General features: G+C 50.1%; 1 protein-coding gene and 1 pseudogene across 1 annotated transcript in view; one reads left to right on the top strand and one right to left on the bottom strand.

Moving 5' to 3' along the window:
• LOC119928668 (1-phosphatidylinositol 4,5-bisphosphate phosphodiesterase eta-2-like) overlaps window positions 1–17587 on the top strand; it is a 129508-nt gene that overhangs the window by 26776 nt on the left and 85145 nt on the right. The window contains exon 2 of the mRNA XM_038747137.1: window positions 16393–16539. Coding sequence (XP_038603065.1) covers window positions 16393–16539 — 147 coding nt within the window. The remainder of the gene's footprint in view (window positions 1–16392; window positions 16540–17587) is intronic.
• LOC119929423 lies at window positions 5775–5894 on the bottom strand (annotated as a pseudogene).

Here is a 17587-nt window from a genome sequence, read left to right as displayed (position 1 = left end):
AAGCCTGGTACATAGTAAGCACTCAACAAATACCACTATTATTATTATTATCATCAATATTATTATGGCCTGCCCAATGAGTTCTCAGTGGCCCAACTGGCCGAGTCTTTTTTTGGGTTGGGGCAAGGTTGGCAACTTCCCCAAAATGGAAGCTCAGGTGGTTTAGTAAGGTGCAGGGTAAAGAGAAGGTGGGGGGTCACCCCTACTTGTTTCCCAAAGCCTGACCTGCCATGTTGGGGAGGGGGGCACTGCACTGAGTGGGCTCCTCAAAGGAGAGGAGACCTGGGTTCAAATCCCATCATTGCCCCCATCCTGCTGCTGTTAACCAGGAGCAAATCACTTCACCTCTCTGGTTTCCCCCTTCTGTAAGGCAGGGGTGGTAATCTCTTCCTCTGGGGTGGTAAGCTCAGCGGATGGGGAAGCATTTTGGCAGAGTTAAATGCAACTTGTAAATCTGTTTTCATGTCGGTGGTGTTACAGGAAGGCAGTGGGTTTTACCCACCATGTAGACCTTTCCTGTGATGGACGTTTGAGCTGGGTTCCTTACTCCCTTGCCCAGGTTCTGTTCTGGAGCAGGAGATTCCATTCTGTTGAGTTTCCTGCGGGGCTATACATAGCATCATTGGGTGCCCCAGGCTGGGGGGAATGTATTTCTGTGAGGGGAAATCTTCTATCATCTGTGTATCATGAAGGTTAATGATAATAATGGCATTTGTTGAGTGCTTACTATGTGCAAAGCACTGTTCTAAGCACTGGGGGGATACAAGGTGATCAGGTTGTCCCACGTGGGGCTCACAGTCTTAATCCCCATTTTACAGATGAGGGAACTGAGTCTCAGAGAAGTTGTGACTTGCCCAAGGTCACACAGCAGATGTGGTGGAGCGAGGATTAGAACCCCTGACCTCTGTCTCCCAAGCCTGTGCTCTTTCCACTGAGCCACGCTGCTTCATACCTGCTTCCCCCTTAATACCCAGGGGAGCTTGCAGCTAGTTTAAATTATTCCAAGGAGGGGAAGTTGTGTGTGTGTGTGTGTGTGTGTGTGAGAGAGAGAGAGAGAGAGAGAGAGAGAGAGAGAGAAAGAGAGAGAGAGAGAGAGAGAATGGGCATCAATTCGGCTGATCCCAGCTAAATCTTCCCAAACCACAGCCTTCTCAAAGTAGAAGCAGCATGGCCTAGTGGAAAGAACACTGGCCTGAGAGTCAGAGGACCTGATTCCTAATCCTGGCTCTGCCATATGTCTGCAGTGTGACCTTGGCAAGTCACTTAACTTCTCCCTTTCCTCAAATGTAAAATGGAGATTAAAAATACCTGTTCTGCCTCCTATGTAGACTGTGAATCCAGTGTGGGACAGGGACTGTGTCCAACCTGATGAACCTGTACCTACCCCAGTTGTAGAACAGTGCTTGACGCACAGTAAGTGCTTAACAAGTACATTAAGTGCTTAACAAGTACATCTTCTGGACTGTGAGCCCACTGTTGGGTAGGGACTGTCTCTATATGTTGCCAACTTGTACTTCCCAAGCGCTCAGTACAGTGCTGTGCACACAGTAAGCACTCAATAAATATGATTGATTGATTTATTTAAAAAAGGCAACAACAAAAGAGATCTAGAGAATCTCACCATGCACCTTGGCCTCCGTTCCTCCCTCCCACACACCTTGCAGACTTTATGTATCCCCATCTTCAAACCCATTCTGAAATCCCACCTTCTCCAGGAAGCCCTCCCAAGTTAATTCATCACACACACACACCCCTCCAGTACACTGTGGAAACTTGGTGATTACTATAATTCCAATCCCATCTACTCTTAGCACACACAGATTTTAATCCTATCCTCAGCACTTGTACACAAACATATATTTTATTTCTTTATGCATTCAGTGATTCAATAATTTCATCTTGATTCATCTGCCCTTTGTCTGCCCTCCTCCCTTGCTCTCTCTGCCCTCTGGCACTGTACAGAGCTGAACTGCATTTGGGATGTTCAGATTTTGATGATCTCAGAAAGGTTGATGTGTCTTGGAACAATTTTTCCAACATATTAGGCCCAAAATTGGATTTTTTTCTTCCCGGCCTCCGATAAAGATGTGTTCATCTCGGGGGTGGTTTTGATGTTTTTCTCCTTGAGCAAACACTGGAGATTTGTTTGGCTACTGCAAGAAAATCCTAACTCTGTGTTGCTTCTGTTCCAATAACCCCTGGCTTTGATGGAAGGCTTCGTGGCTTCTTGCTTGTTTTCGGGTTGGGAATCTGCAGAATGGTTTGATGTGAGAGCTTCTTGGGACTGGTGCTGCCTTGGGCTGCCACATCCCCGGGCCTTCCATCCCAGGACTCTGTCTTCCACAGTTGCACCCAGGATCTGGGAGAAACTCTGTGCTGGTTGCCTTTGACACCTACCTTCATTGTTAGGGATAAACCATCCAATTAACCCCTCTCTCATACCTGCCCCTCCCCGCTAATAACCCACCATGGATCCCCGGCATCCCTGACTCTCCCCTCTTCATCCCTTACTCTTCTCCAGTGACCTAGAATGGACCATCCAACATCCTGACTCTTCCAAAGAGACCCAGCATGGACCACCCAACACCCCTGACTCCCTCCCAGTAACCCAGCACGGACCATCCAACATCCCTGACTCCCTCCCAGTGACCCAGCATGGACCATCCAATACCCTTGATTCTCCCCTAGTGACCCAGCAAGGACCATCCAATACCCCTGACTCTCTCCTCTCCATCCCAAACTCTCCCTCCAGTGACCCAGCATGGAATGATCATCCATGGATCTGTTCAAATCCCTGTGGACTCTGCTGGTGTTTCCAACCACACAGACTCCCTTTTCTCTCCCATTTCCCCCGGATCCCCACCAACAACAACTGGGGGAAGAAGTGCTTCCTTGTGCGTGTTCTGACCCGGCCACCCTTGAGCTCCATACTGGTATAGTGGGATTTGCTTGCCCTGTCCACCCTCTTCCTGGTTCTGTAAACTGTGATGTTGCCCCCTCTTAGCCTGCATATTTCCTGGTTGCAATCAATTTGTTAATCAGTGGTATTTATTGAGCACCTGTGTGCAGAACACTGTACTAAGTGCTTGAAAGAGGACAATAGAACAGATACATTCCCTGCCTGAGATGAGGCTGCAGATTTCTAATCCTTTCAGTCTCTTTTCATTCTCTTGCTGCTCTTCTCTCCCCTATGGGGTGGGGGTTGGAAGGGAAGGGATGTTCAAGGCCAGTGGTAGAGAGGGAGCTGCTGGCCAGGACAGCAGACAGCTACTCCCCTGGTGAGCTCCTGAGACAGCATCATAAAGGCACTGGCCTCTCAATGCCCCCACCCTTTTGGGAACCCTCGGACAGCCCCACAGTGGAGGGGAGGCTGACATATAGTTGTGAGGAGCAGCATGGATCAGTGGAAAGAGCACGGGCTTTGGAGTCAGAGGTCATGGGTTCAAATCCTGGCTCTGCCACTTGTCAGCTGTGTGACTGAGCAAGACACTTCACTTCTCTGTGCTTCAGTTACTTCATCTGTAAAATGGGGGTTAAGACTGTGAGCGCCCCGTGGGACACCCTGTTCACCTTGTAAGCTCCCCAGCGCTTAGAACAGTGCTTGGCACTTAGTAAGCGCTTAACAAATGCCATTATTGTTATTATATAGTTCTGTCTGTTACAACACAGATAAGGCACAATGGAAGCTCTTCTTGCAACAAGTCTGTTCTGGCATAACACGATTCCCCTACAGGTACGTGGCATAGTGGATAGAGCACGGGCCTGGGAGTTGGAAGGTCATGGATCCTAATAGTGGCTCCACCACTTATCTGCTGTGTGATCTTGGGCAAGTCACTTCACTTCTGTGCCTCAGCCCATTTGTAAAATGGGGACTGAGACTGTGAATCCAGTGTGATACAGGCACTGTGTCCACCCTGATTTGCTGGTATCCACCCCAGCACTTAGAACGCATCAGCCTCCTCTCTGATCTCCCATCCTCCTGTCTCTCCCCACTTCAGTCTATACTTCACGCTGCTGCCCGGATCATCTCTGTGCAGAAATGCTCTGGGCATGTCACTCCCCTCCTCAAAATTCTCCAGTGGCTGCCTGTCAACCTACGCATCAGGCCAAAACACCTCACTCTCAGCTTCAAGGCTGTCCATCACCTTGCCCCCTCCTACCTCACCTCCCTTCTCTCCTTCTACAGCCCAGCCCGCACCTCCGCTCCTCTGCCCCTAACCTTCTCACTGTATCTCATTCTTGCCTGTCCCGCCATCGACCCCCGTCCCACGTCCTCCCCCTGGCCTAGAATGCCCTCCCTCCAAGCTAGCTAACCAAGCTAGCTCTCTTCCTCCCTTCAAAACCCTACTGAAAGCTCACCTCCTCCAAGAGGCCTTCCCAGACTGAGCCCCCTTTATCCTCTCCTCCTCCCTATCCCCCCACCCTACCTCCTTCCCCTCCCCACAGCACCTGTATGTTTGTACAGATTTATCACTTTATTTATTTTACTTGTACATATTTACTATTCTATTTATTTTGTTAATGATGTGCATTTAGCTTTAATTCTATTTGTTCTGATGACTTGACACCTGTCTACATGTTTTGTTTTGTTGTCTTTCTTCCCCTTCTAGACTGTGAGCCCGTTGTTGGGTAGGGACCCTCTCTTTGTGTTGCCAAGTTGTACTTCCCAAGCACTTAGTACAGTGCTCTGCACACAGTAAGCACTCAATAAATACGATTGAATGAATGAATGAATGAATGGTGCATAGTAAGCACATAAATGGTAATAATTATTATCATTATTACTACAAGTAGATTGGTGAAGAAACCAGTGGTGCAGGCGCTAGTCTGGCAGCAGATAAGGAAGACATGGTGCTGGTGATGGTCAGAGGGAGGGGGCTAAAGTGACCTGAAGGTGGGAGAAACTAACATCCCCCACCCCTTTTGTTTAGGAGTGGAGTGGTGGAGTGGATAAGACAGAGGAAAAGTGTAGCCTAGTGAATAGAACTCAAGCCTGGGAGTCCAAGGGAACTAGGTTCTAATCCCCTCTGTCACTCGTCTGCTATCAATCAATCTATCGTATTTATTGAGCACTTACTGTGTGCAGAGCACTGTACTAAGCGCTTGGGAAGTACAAGTTGGCAACATATAGAGACAGTCCCTACCCAACAGTGGGCTCACAGTCTGCTATGGGCTAGTCCCTTCATTTCTCTGTGCCTCAGTTACTTCATCTGTCAAAAGGGGATTAAAACTGTGAGCCTCATGTGGGACATGGACTATGTCCACCCTGATCAGCTTGTATCTATCCCAGTGCTTAGTACAGTGCCTGGCACATAGTAAGCGCTTAATAAATGCCATGAAAAAAAAAGGCATCTGCTTCCTGCTATGTGGAGTTGCAATGGAGGTTGTCTTGAGAACTAGATCACTGCTGTTGCCTAGAGAATGTCACATTGGAGGGTCCCTTGTGAAGCAACGAGAAGTTCTGGACTGCATGGAATGTTGTGATTGTTTTTGCAACATTACAACATTTAATGCGTTAAATAGCAACAAAAGGCAAGGGTGTCAAGTTTTCTGCTAGTGCTAGGTGTAGCAATACTCCAGCACTTTGTATCAAAGTGTCAGTCTTGGTGGTGTCTTCAAAACATGTATCAGAGTCAGTTCATTCGTCATTCATTCATTCAATTATATTTGTTGAGAGCTTACTGTGTGCAGAGCACTGTACTAAGCACTTGGGAAGTACAAGTTGGCAACATATAGAGACGGTCCCTACCCAACAGCAAGCTCACAGTCTAGAAGAAAAAACTTGGTTAGATGCCACGAAGTAGGTGGCAATGCCTTAACCATATATGTGTTGTATAGGCTACTAAGACCTCTTCCATCCTTCTCAAGGGGAGTGCTAACCTTCTCTCCTACAGTTGTGGTGGTGTCACTTCAAACTATGTACCCCGGTAACTCCTTAATTCCTAATGAGTCAATGGTTCCTAGAACACACTTTTCCCAGAACATAAGGTTCTTCAAGAACACAAGTTCCAACCGACCTGCTTTTACTGCTCTGGTGGTGTTTGTCCACTTTAGAACAGGGGGGCTGGGGGAGCAGGGGGGCTGGAAAGCAGGTGGTAGGCCTGGAGTGAGTGGGTGGGAGGGTTTGGGGATGGGGGGCTTGAGCAGGGAATGTGGGACTGTGGGGAACATGACTCTTGTAGAATAGTGAACTGTCCACGGGGACTCCCAGTGGGTGAGGATTCACCTCATATTTTGGTTTTTACAGCCACCCCACTCCCCGGGGGACCCCAGTGTCATGGGGCGAGGTGGGGACCTCAGGCTGAGCCATGTCTGGAGACTCACCTTGGGGAGGGAGGGGAGCCCACCTTAGGGAAGCAGCATAGCGTAGTATCTAGAGCACAGTCCTGGGAGTCAGAAGGTGATGAGTTCTAATCCCAGCTCTGCCACTTGTCTGCTATGTGGCCTTGGGCAAGTCGCTTCACTTTGAGCTTCAGTTACTTCATCTGTAAAATAGAGATTAAGACTGTGAGCCCCATGTGGGACAGGGACTATGTCGAACTCAATTTGCTTATATCCACCCCAGTGCTTAGTACAGTGCCTGGCACATAGTGAGCACTTAACAAATACCATTGTTATTATTATCTGGCTCCTGGAAGGGACGTAGGAGCAATGATACCTTTGGTGTTTCCAGGTGTTGGTAATCCAGGCTCGAGCCCCGGGTTACACTCCTTGCCCCTCTGCACACAATAAGGACTCATAAATATGACTGATTGATTGCCTCCTGCTTCTATTCAGCCTCCCCCTGTTCCAGCCTCCAGTGTCCCTGTTTGGCTCTCTGGGAGGCCAAGACGGGGCTGGAGCCGTGAAAGCTGAATGAAGCCCCCTCCCCTCCTACTGTGGGACTGGAACTCTGTTTCGTCCCTGCTCCCCCGGCCCACTGGATGTGTATACCAGTGCAGCAGATGGCGCACAGTTTAGCCAAATTACGCAAAGTCTCCAATCCACCATGGTTCTCCTTCCCTCTCTCTTTCCTTCCTTCTCTCTCTCCTTCCTTCCCTCTCTCTACTTCCTTCCCTCTCTCTCCTTCCTTCCCTCTCTCTCCTTCCTTCCCTCTCTCCTTCCTTCCCTCTCTCTCCTTCCTTCCCTCTCTCTCCTTCCTTCCCCCTCTCTCCTTCCTTCCCCCTCTCTCCTTCCTTCCCCCTCTCTCCTTCCTTCCCCCTCTCTCCTTCCTTCCCCCCTCTCCTTCCTTGCCCCTCTCTCCTTCCTTCCCCCTCTCTCCTACCTTCCCCCTCTCTCCTTCCCCCTCTCTCCTTCCTTCCCCCTCTCTCCTTCCTTCCCTCTCTCCTTCCTTCCCTCTCTCTCCTTCCTTCCCTCTCTCTCCTTCCTTCCCTCTCTCTCCTTCCTTCCCTCTCTCTCCTTCCTTCCCTCTCTCTCCTTCCTTCCCTCTCTCTCCTTCCTTCCCCCTCTCTCCTTCCTTCCCCCTCTCTCCTTCCTTCCCCCTCTCTCCTTCCTTCCCCCTCTCTCCTTCCTTCCCCCTCTCTCCTTCCTTCCCCCTCTCTCCTTCCTTCCCCCTCTCTCCTTCCTTCCCCCTCTCTCCTTCCTTCCCCCTCTCTCCTTCCTTCCCCCTCTCTCCTTCCTTCCCCCTCTCTCCTTCCTTCCCCCTCTCTCCTTCCTTCCCCTTCTCTCCTTCCTTCCCCCTCTCTCCTTCCTTCCCCCTCTCTCCTTCCTTCCCTCTCTCTCCTTCCTTCCCTCTCTCTCCTTCCTTCCCCCTCTCTCCTTCCTTCCCCCTCTCTCCTTCCTTCCCCCTCTCTCCTTCCCCCTCTCTCCTTCCCCCTCTCTCCTTCCCCCTCTCTCCTTCCCCCTCTCTCCTTCCCCCTCTCTCCTTCCCCCTCTCTCCTTCCCCCTCTCTCCTTCCCCCTCTCTCCTTCCCCCTCTCTCCTTCCCCCCTCTCCTTCCCCCCTCTCCTTCCCCCCTCTCCTTCCCCCCTCTCCTTCCCCCTCTCTCCTTTCCCCTCTCTCCTTCCCCCCTTCCCCCCTCTCCTTCCCCCCTCTCCTTCCCCCCTCTCCTTCCCCCCTCTCCTTCCCCCCTCTCCTTCCCCCCTCTCCTTCCCCCCTCTCCTTCCCCCTCTCCTTCCCCCTCTCCTTCCCCCTCTCCTTCCCCCTCTCCTTCCCCCTCTCCTTCCCCCTCTCCTTCCCCCTCTCCTTCCCCCTCTCCTTCCCCCTCTCCTTCCCCCCTCTCCTTCCCCCCCTCTCCTTCCCCCCCTCCTTCCCCCCTCTCCTTCCCCCCTCTCCTTCCCCCCTCTCCTTCCCCCCTCTCCTTCCCCCCTCTCCTTCCCCCCTCTCCTTCCCCCCTCTCCTTCCCCCCTCTCCTTCCCCCCTCTCCTTCCCCCCTCTCCCTCCCCCCCCACCCTCCCCCTCCCCCCTTACCCCACTCTCCTTCCCCCTCTCACCTTCCCCCCCTCTCCTTCACCCTCTCGCCTTGCCCCTCTCTCCTTCCCCCTCTCTCCTTCCCCCTCTCTCCTTCCCCCTCTCTCCTTCCCCCTCTCTCCTTCCCCCTCTCTCCTTCCCCCTCTCTCCTTCCCCCTCTCTCCTTCCCCCTCTCTCCTTCCCCCTCTCTCCTTCCCCCTCTCTCCTTCCCCCTCTCTCCTTCCCCCTCTCTCCTTCCCCCTCTCTCCTTCCCCCTCTCTCCTTCCCCCTCTCTCCTTCCCCCTCTCTCCTTCCCCCTCTCTCCTTCCCCCCTCTCCTTCCCCCTCTCTCCTTCCCCCTCTCTCCTTCCCCCTCTCTCCTTCCCCCTCTCTCCTTCCCCCTCTCTCCTTCCCCCTCTCTCCTTCCCCCCTCTCCTTCCCCCCTCTCCTTTCCCCCTCTCCTTCCCCCCTCTCCTTCCCCCCTCTCCTTTCCGCTCACTCTCTCCTTTCCGCTCACTCTCTCCTTCCCACTCTCTCTCTCCTTCCCTCTCTCTCTCCTTCCCTCTCTCTCTCCGTCCCTCTCTCTCCTTCCCTTTCTCTCTCCTTCCCTCTCTCTCCTTCCCCCTACCAATTTTATTATTGTTTACTCTCCCTCATGCTTAGTCCAGCGCTCCGCACTCAGTAAGTGTTCAATAAAGACAACTGATAACTGATCTCTAGGATCTTATGGTCTAGCAGGGTCTTATTATCTTATGGTCAAACACAAAAATAACTTCCAGAAAGGAGGAAGTAATGGAATATAAAGATGCATATGTAAGTGTTACAGGGTTTGTGAATACTGACAGTGCTTGTGTGGCTTAAAAAGACTGAAGCGACAGTCTCCAAGGGGGCGACTTTATGTGCTATGAACTGTTGTGCTAAACATCAGTATAATTTAATCTCTGTTAATAATTCAAAGCAAATCACAACATTTTAACTGAACAAGGAGTTTAGTATGATTACACATCTTTGCAGGAGGCTGCACAAGCGAAAGCTTGTGTGGCTGACGAAGATAATGACTTCTGACCTTTAGAGAAGCATTTGTCCAACCTACTTGTCTTCATAAAGTATCTCGAAGCAGGCTAGAGGAGGGATTAATCAGGGAGTGCCTTCTGGAGGAAGTGGGGTTTCAGAAGGTTGTTGAAAATGGGGAGAGCAGTGGTCTGCCGGCTATGAAAGGGGAGGGGTTCCAGGCTGGGAAGAGGGTATGAGAAAGAGATAGGCGATAGGAGAGATGAGAATGAGGCCTAGAGGAGTGAAGTTGGGATTGAAATAAAAGAACTGTTTTTTTTTCCCCTCAGATCATGGGGATATTAGGCTATCAGCATGAGGCTTTTTCTCTCATATGGTACAATAACATGGGCTCAGTGGAGGGTACCCAGATACTAAGAGAAGCAGCATGGCTCAGTGGAAAGAGCCCAGGCTTGGGAGTCAGAGGTCATGGCTCCGCCACTTGTCAGCTGTGTGACTTTGGGCAAGTCACTTAACTTCTCTGGGCCTCAGTTACCTCATCTGGAAAATGGGGATTAAGACTGTGAGCCACATGGGACAACCCGATTACCTTGTATCCCCCCAGTGCTTAGAACAGTGCTTGGCACACAGTAAGTGCTGAACAAATACCATCATTATTATTATTATTATTACTGGGTTCGGTGCAGTAAGTGTCTTAGCCCAAGCAAATGGGGGAAAGAGCACACTTCTTATCACTGATCTTTCTGTGGACTAACTGCTGTTTCAGGACAGTCTGTGTGTGTGCGTGTGTGTGTGTGTGCATGCATGTGTGTACACATGCCTAGTGCAGTAGTATTGGGTGCAGTAATGTTATTTATTGAGTGCCTTTTAGGTGATGTCCTGTACTGAGTGCATGTGTGGCCTTTGATATAATAGCAGGAGCACAATCAGTGATGAAAGTAGGTTTCTTTTGTTAGTGGCATAGCCAGACAATCGATCAATGACAACTGTGGAGTGCTTACTGTGTACAGAGCACTGTACCAAGCACTTGGGAGAGTACAGTGCAGTTGGTAGACATGATCCCTGCTCTCAAGGAGCCTACAATCTAACAGGGATGACAGACTTTAATATACATTACCCTACCACTGACAAGACAATAAATAACGCCAGATATGTTACACCAATTATGGTGGGTACCTGGCCACATTTTATGGAAAAACGCAGCTGTTCCAGAACGTAGAGAGTTTTTCTGGGACTCCTGAGTCCCCCTCTAGCTCCAGACACCTAGTTATCCCTCTCAAGTCATTGTGAAATCTGCCGTAGCAGAGGCACTACAAGACTCAGAGATGGGAGCCGTGGCAGAGGGAGGCTCAGGGCTATAAAGCAGCATGGTTTAGTGGAAAGAGCATGGGCTGGGAGACAGAGGACCCGGGTTCTAATCCTGATTTGCCACTTGTCTACTGTGTGATCTTGGGCAAACTACTTAACTTCTCTGAGTCTCAGTTCCCTCATTTGTAAAATGGGGATTAAGATTGTGAGCCCTATATGGGACAGGGATTGTGTCCAACCTGATTGCCTTGTATCTATCCCACTTCTTTGACCGATGCTTGACACATAGTAAGAACTTAACAAATACTGTTATTATTATAAAGGAGAAACTGGGCATAAAAGTATCAGAACCAGAGTGGGGCAGGCCATCAGAAAAGCAGATTTTTCTGAATGATACTGGACCTCCAGTCACCCTTTCAGGACCTGACACGCTTAACCTTCTTTCACAGTCTTATTCACTCAGTCGTATTTATTGAGCACTTACTGTGTGCAGAGCACTGTACTAAGCACTTGGGAAGTGCAAGTTGGCAACAACTGATCTCCTGATCGTGTGCAGAGAGAATTAGTGAGAGTAATAGTCGTAGGCAATAGAATTTATTAACTACTTACCTTGTGCAGAACACTACTAAGCACTGGAAAAGTACACAGGTTGGAATTAGACATGGACCCTGTTTCTCGAGTCGCTCACGATCTATGAATATGGGGGGGATGGGGGGGACTGGAGACAGACACAATGAGAAGAAGGAAACACTAAAATATTAAAGCAGCATAGGAAATGAGAACAAATATGTAATATACAAAGTAAAAGCAAAAGCCAGTAGGGAGCTGTGGCTAGAGAAACAGAATTTCTCCTGTAATTGAGTCCACAGCAATTGCTTCGCAGCCACCAGCCTTCCCCGAGATTATAGGGTTTGGCACTGCACTAAGCCCTGGAGTAGATGTGATATATGCCAATTGAACACAGTTTGTTTTTTGTTTTGTTCTTTAAGGAGTTTATTAAGCGCTTACTATATGCCAAGCATCATATTAAGCTCTGGGGTAGACCAAGCTAATTAAGGTTGGACCTAGTCCATGTCCCATATGGGGCTCACAGTTTTAATCCCCACTTTACAGACGAGGTAACTAAGGCACCCAGAAGTGAAGTGACTTGCTCAAGATCACCCAGCAGACAAGTGGCAGAGGCAGGATTAGAACCCAGGTCCTTCCAACTCCCAGACCCATTCTCTATCCACTAGGCCACGCTGGTTTTCCTTGGCGACCCTGGGCCGCCCTCTGCCATGGCTTCCATCTCTGAGTCCGGCAACTCTTTTGCCACGACAGATTTCACAGTGACTTGGGATGGAGACAGTCCCTGTTCCAGCTGGGACTCTCCAAGTGGGAAGGAGGAGAGGTACTGAATCCCCATTTTACAGAGGAGAAAACCAAGGCCCAGAGAATTTAAGTCACTTGCCCAGTGTCACACAGCGACCGAGCCAAGGTTAGAACCCAGGTCCTCTGGATCCTAGGCCCTGGCTCTTTCCACTAGGCCATGCTGCTCCTTTGTTGAGTGGTGCCAGCTGTTCAGAGTTGGAAGAGACTCAGTGGCTCCGTGCCACTTGCGCACATTAAAATCACAGATCATCTCGAGGAAATTGCAGAATAATCCAAACAAAAAAAAAAATCTGGAGACTAATGCTGTTCTGTCACAGTGGAACTTGTTATAATTGGGAAAAAAAATGTTAAAGCCCCACATGATTCCTACTGGAACACTGTACCAGCTCTTATTTATAGGCAGGCTATACTGCACTCTGCCAGCCTGTCTGTTTTTTCCTTTCTTGAAAATGGTATTTGTTAAGCACTTACTATGTGCCATGCACTGTACTAAGCTCTGGGGCAGATACAAGCTAGTCAGTTTAGACACAGCCCATGTCCCACATTCATTCATTCATTCATTCATTCAATCATATTTATTGAGTGCTTACTGTGTGCAGAGCACTGGACTAAGCACTTGGGAAGTTCAAGTTGGCAACATATAGAGATGGTCCCTACCCAACAGCGGGCTCACAGTCTAGAAGGGGGAGACAGACAACAAAACACGTGGACAGGTGTCAAGTCGTCGACAAATAGAATTAAAGCTAAATGCACATCATTAACAAAATAAATAGAATAGTAAATATGTACAAGTAAAATAAATAGAGTAATAAATCTGTACAAGCATATACAGGTGCTGTGGGGAGGAGAAGGAGGTAGGGTGGGGGGGATGGGGAGGAGGAGAGGGGTAAAGGGGGCTCACTGTCTTAGTCCCCATTTTACAGATGAGGTACTAAGGCACAGAGAAGTGACCCAGCAGACAAGTGGCAGAGCCAGGATTAGAACCTAGGTCCTTCAGACACCCAGGCCTGTGCTCTATCCAATAGACCACACTACTTCTTGTGGTCTACTTACACTAATCAATCCGTGGTGTTTATTGAGTGCTTACTTTGTGCCGAGCACTGTACTAAGCATCTGGGAGAGAACAGTACAACATGGTTAGGTACGTTTGCTTCCCCAAAGTGGCGTACACATGCCTCTTCCTATCTGACCTCACTCAGTTCTCACTGCAACCCACACTTCATTCCTTTAATGCCAACCTACTCACCGTGCCTCAGTCTCCACTCTCTCACCTCCAACCCCTTGCTCACAACCTCCCTCCTGCCTGAAATTCCCTCCTTCTTCATACCTGACAGATTACTGCTCTCCTGATCTTCAGAGCTCTGCTAAAATCATATCTCCTCCAAGAAGCCTTCCCCGACTACCCTCCCACCCCCATCCAACCCTATTTACCCTCCCTACTGCATTGCCTATGCAAAAGCAGCATGGCTCAGTGGAAAGAGCACGGGCTTTGGAGACAGAGGTCATGGGTTCAAATCCCAGCTCTGCCACTTGTCAGCTGTGTGACCTTGGGCAAGTCACTTAACTTCTCTGTGCCTCATCTGTAAAATGGAAATTAAAACTGTGAGCCCCCCTGGGACAACCTGATCACCTTGTAATCTCCCCAATGCTTAGAACAGTGCTTTGCACATAGTAAGTGCTTAACAAATACTCATTATTATTATTACCCCTTAAGCATTAGGATACTCATCCCATCTCCACAGCATTTATATAGCTATCCTTCTATTCTGCCTCTTTCCCTATCTAATTTATTTTAATGTCTGCCTCCCCTACTAGATTGTAAGCTCCTTCAGGGCAGACATCATGTCCACCAACCGTGCTTAGTACAATGTTCTGTGCACAGTAACCACTCAATAAATACCATCGATTGATTGGAGACAGACATAGAAACATGTATAAATGCCTACACTTAAGAGGAGGGCTGGAAGGCTAATAGCAGTTAAGATTCTCATAACCAGTCAGGAAAGGCTTATTGGAGGAGGTGGGATTTTAGGAGGGCTTTGCAGATAGAGAGGGCTGAAGTCTGGCAGGCGGAGGGGAAGAGGAAGGGACAACATGAACAAGGGGTCAGAAGTGGGCAAGAGGAGAGCAGGGTATAGCCAGGGTGTGGGCTTGGGAGGAGTGAAGAGGTTGAGTAGGGGTGAGGAGAGTCAATAGGTAAGTGTAGGGAGAAAGCTGGAAGAGAACCAAAAGGAAGGAGCCTTTGTTCCATGCAGAAAGATTCAGGCAGCAACAATTAGAGGGTTTCGAGGACTAGGATAGGCATTCATTCTTTGAATCGTATTTACTACGATTAGTAAATCGTACTACAGAGCTTGGAAAGTACAGTTCAGGAACAAAGAGAGACATTCCCTGCCCACAGAGGGCTCACAGTCTAGAATGGGGGAGACAGACATCAAAACAAGTAAACAGACATTAATATAAATAAATAGAATTATAGATATGCACATATATACACGTGTTGTGGGGCAGGGGGTAGAGCAAAGGGAGTGAGTCTGGAGGATGGAGAGGGATAGCTGAGGAAAAGGGAGGCTTAGTCTGGGAAGGCCTCCTGGAGGAGGTGAGCCTTCAGTAGGGTTTTGACGGGGGGGAAGTGTGATTGTTTTGGCAGATTTGAGGAGGGAGGCCATTTCAGGCCAGGGGTAGGGCATGGATGGATGTAGGCATGAGTTGATGCTTCAGGAAGGTGAACCAGGCAGCAATGTGGACCGAAGGGGGAAAGACTGGATGTAGGGCGATCAGGGAGGAGGAAGATAAAAAATCATCCCATCGTGATGATGAGTGCTCAAATGAGGGTATTGCTACATGGGTGGAGAGGAAGGGGTGGATCCTGGAAATCTTCCCGAGAACAAGTCAGCAGGCTTGGCAGTGGATTGCATGTGAGAAGATTAACTGTGAGTATTCAAGGATGCACTGAGGTTGTGGGCTTTGGCCATAAGGGCAGTGGCAGTGTGGTCAACTGACATGGGAAGCTGAGAATTTAGGAGGGAAGATTGGGAGATTTGGTTCTGGACATGTTGATTTTAAGGTGCTTGTAGGCCATCCACTTGGAGATGTCTAGGAACAGAGGAAAAGCCAGATTAGATAGAAGGAGAGACTCCAGGGAGAAAGAGATGGATTTGTGAGTCTCCTTTGGGAATGATTGTTGAAGGTGACCGTTAAAGGCAGGCAAGTGGATGAGATCCCAAGAGAGTGAGTATAGAAGGAGAAGATCAAAGGATCCAGCCAGAACCTCCCAGGACCCTTGCACTGAGAGCGTAGGGTCATAGGCATGGGAATGGGGGAGGGTCCTGCCAAATAAATCTGCTTAGCTCTGAACCCCGGGCTCTTGGTTGGGTTTGGCTCTGGGGATCCTGTCCCCTAGGGCCATCTTGGATCCTGGCTAGCCTGTTGCCCCAGCCTGGCTCTGCCTCTGACCTCAGGAGAGGAGCAGGAGCTTGAGGCGGGGGTCCCTGGTTACTGTGTCTTCACCTGAGCTGCGCAGGGATGGGCTTGGTCGTGGTGTTGTTGCAGCAAGGAGCAGGGTTAGGAGTCATATAGGGGGTCTGAAACTCCTCTCTAATGGCTAGGACCTGCACAGGAGGCAGGGCAGGGGGCAGCAAGACCCTCATGACCCCCAAGCTCCAGCTCCATGCCGAACTTTAACTCTCCAGATGCTCGTGCAAAGGGCAGCTAGTTTAGGGGTGGGTTTTGGGGCTATCCCGAATGTTCTAAGTAACACTGGGGATATCAATTATTACATAGATCTAGTCTGTGTGAGTGTGTGTGTGAGCCTGCATGTGCGTGAGCCCATGTGTAGGGGCAGAAAATTCTCTTAAAAGTTTAAATGATATAGATCTAAGCTGATTTCTCCCCTCAGAAGCATCCTATGTTATTTAAAGAATGTGCCTCGGGGCGTAGAGAGAAAAAGAGAGGGAGAGAGAAAGAGAGAGAGAATGTGTGTGTGTCTGTCTTCCCTAGTTACCTTTTTCTGAGGCTCTTAAAGCAGGGACCAGGGGGCCAATACGTCTTGGAGAAGTTAAACGCTTTCCAACTCTTCAAACCAAGTGTCAGTTTGTCCTCAAATCAACCCCTGTGCCCTCCTGCTGGTCATATTGCCCTTCTTGGCGACTAGCATTCCCAGAGTTCCAAAACAGGGATGGGAGGGAGTGTGGAGAGAGGGAGAGCCAGAGGCAGAGGAGCTTGTTCTGTGGAGGTGGGGAATTCGGTGGGAGAAGCCGGTTGTTGAAAGACAGTGCTGATCGGGACATCTGTTTCTGCTGTCTCTCCCTGTCCAGTGGAAAGATGTATGAGCTCCATGCAGGCGGGCACTCAGCTGGTCAAGCTGCGGGGCGGCTCCAAGGGCCTGGTCCGCTTCTACTACCTGGACGAGCACAAGTCCTGCATCCGCTGGAGGCCGTCGCGGAAGAACGAGAAGGCAAAAAGTGAGTAGGGGCACGCATGGTGTTACCCCAGGCCTTGTGTTGATGCGCAGCTAATGCAAGGAGTGGGAGGTGGCCCCAGGGCTTCCAGGCTTTTGGCTGGGAGGGCCTCCTCACAGACCATGAGGCTGGACCTGGTTACTTATTAGCCCATGGGTGGCCCACTGGGGACCAGCCCTGTGTGTACTTGTTGTTTTCCTGGACGACCACCCGCGTGGTTAGGAATGGACCATCCAATACCCCTGGCCCTCCCCTCTCCATCCTTGGCCCTTCCTCCAGTGACCCAGCACAGACCATCCAACACCTCTGGCCTGCGCTCTCCATCCCTGACTCTTCAGGGGCAGCCTAGCATGGACGACCTAACACCCCTGACTCTCCCTGAAGTAACCAAACATCCCTTACTCTTCCCTTTTCATCCCTGACCCTCCCCCAGTGGCCCAGAATGAACCAACCAACTCCCCTGATTCTCCTTTCCCCATCTCTGACCCTCCCCTAATGGTCTAGCATGGACCATACGGCACCCTGACTCTCCCTCCAGTGATCCAACATGAGCCATCCAACACCCCTGATTCTACCCTCTCCATCCCTGATTTCCACTATTTTGGGTCAGTACCACCATCCCTCCAACCAGGGACCCTGTCTTTTACAGGCACCAGGACAACTGGAAGAATCAGACACTTGTTGCTCCATTGGATACACTTGTTGCTCCACTCACCTTGGGCCCAGCCTCACCCCCATCCAATCTGTGGGTTCTGTACCCTCTTGAGTCTCTTGGTCTGAGTGGCAAGTGGCAGCCTCCAGAGGGGCCTTTGCTGGTTGGCTCCTGGTGATGTCTTTCCCCTCCCTCCACCGCCCTCGTCCCTCTTCCCCAGCAAGTGTAGATCCAAGCAGTCACCTGGGTGCAGCCTGCTCTGCCCTAGTTCTCTGCCCTCAGAGACCCTGGCAGCCCTCAAAACACCATGGGAAGGTTCACTGTGCCCTTACAACCTTGCACCTGTGAGTGGTGGGATGAGAGTTAATCATTCAATTGTATTTACTGAGTGCTTATTGT

Source organism: Tachyglossus aculeatus, chromosome 5 (assembly GCF_015852505.1).
Source record: "Tachyglossus aculeatus isolate mTacAcu1 chromosome 5, mTacAcu1.pri, whole genome shotgun sequence".
In the NCBI taxonomy this organism is placed as follows: Eukaryota; Metazoa; Chordata; class Mammalia; order Monotremata; family Tachyglossidae; genus Tachyglossus; species Tachyglossus aculeatus.
This window is presented reverse-complemented; position numbering and strand designations above follow the sequence as displayed.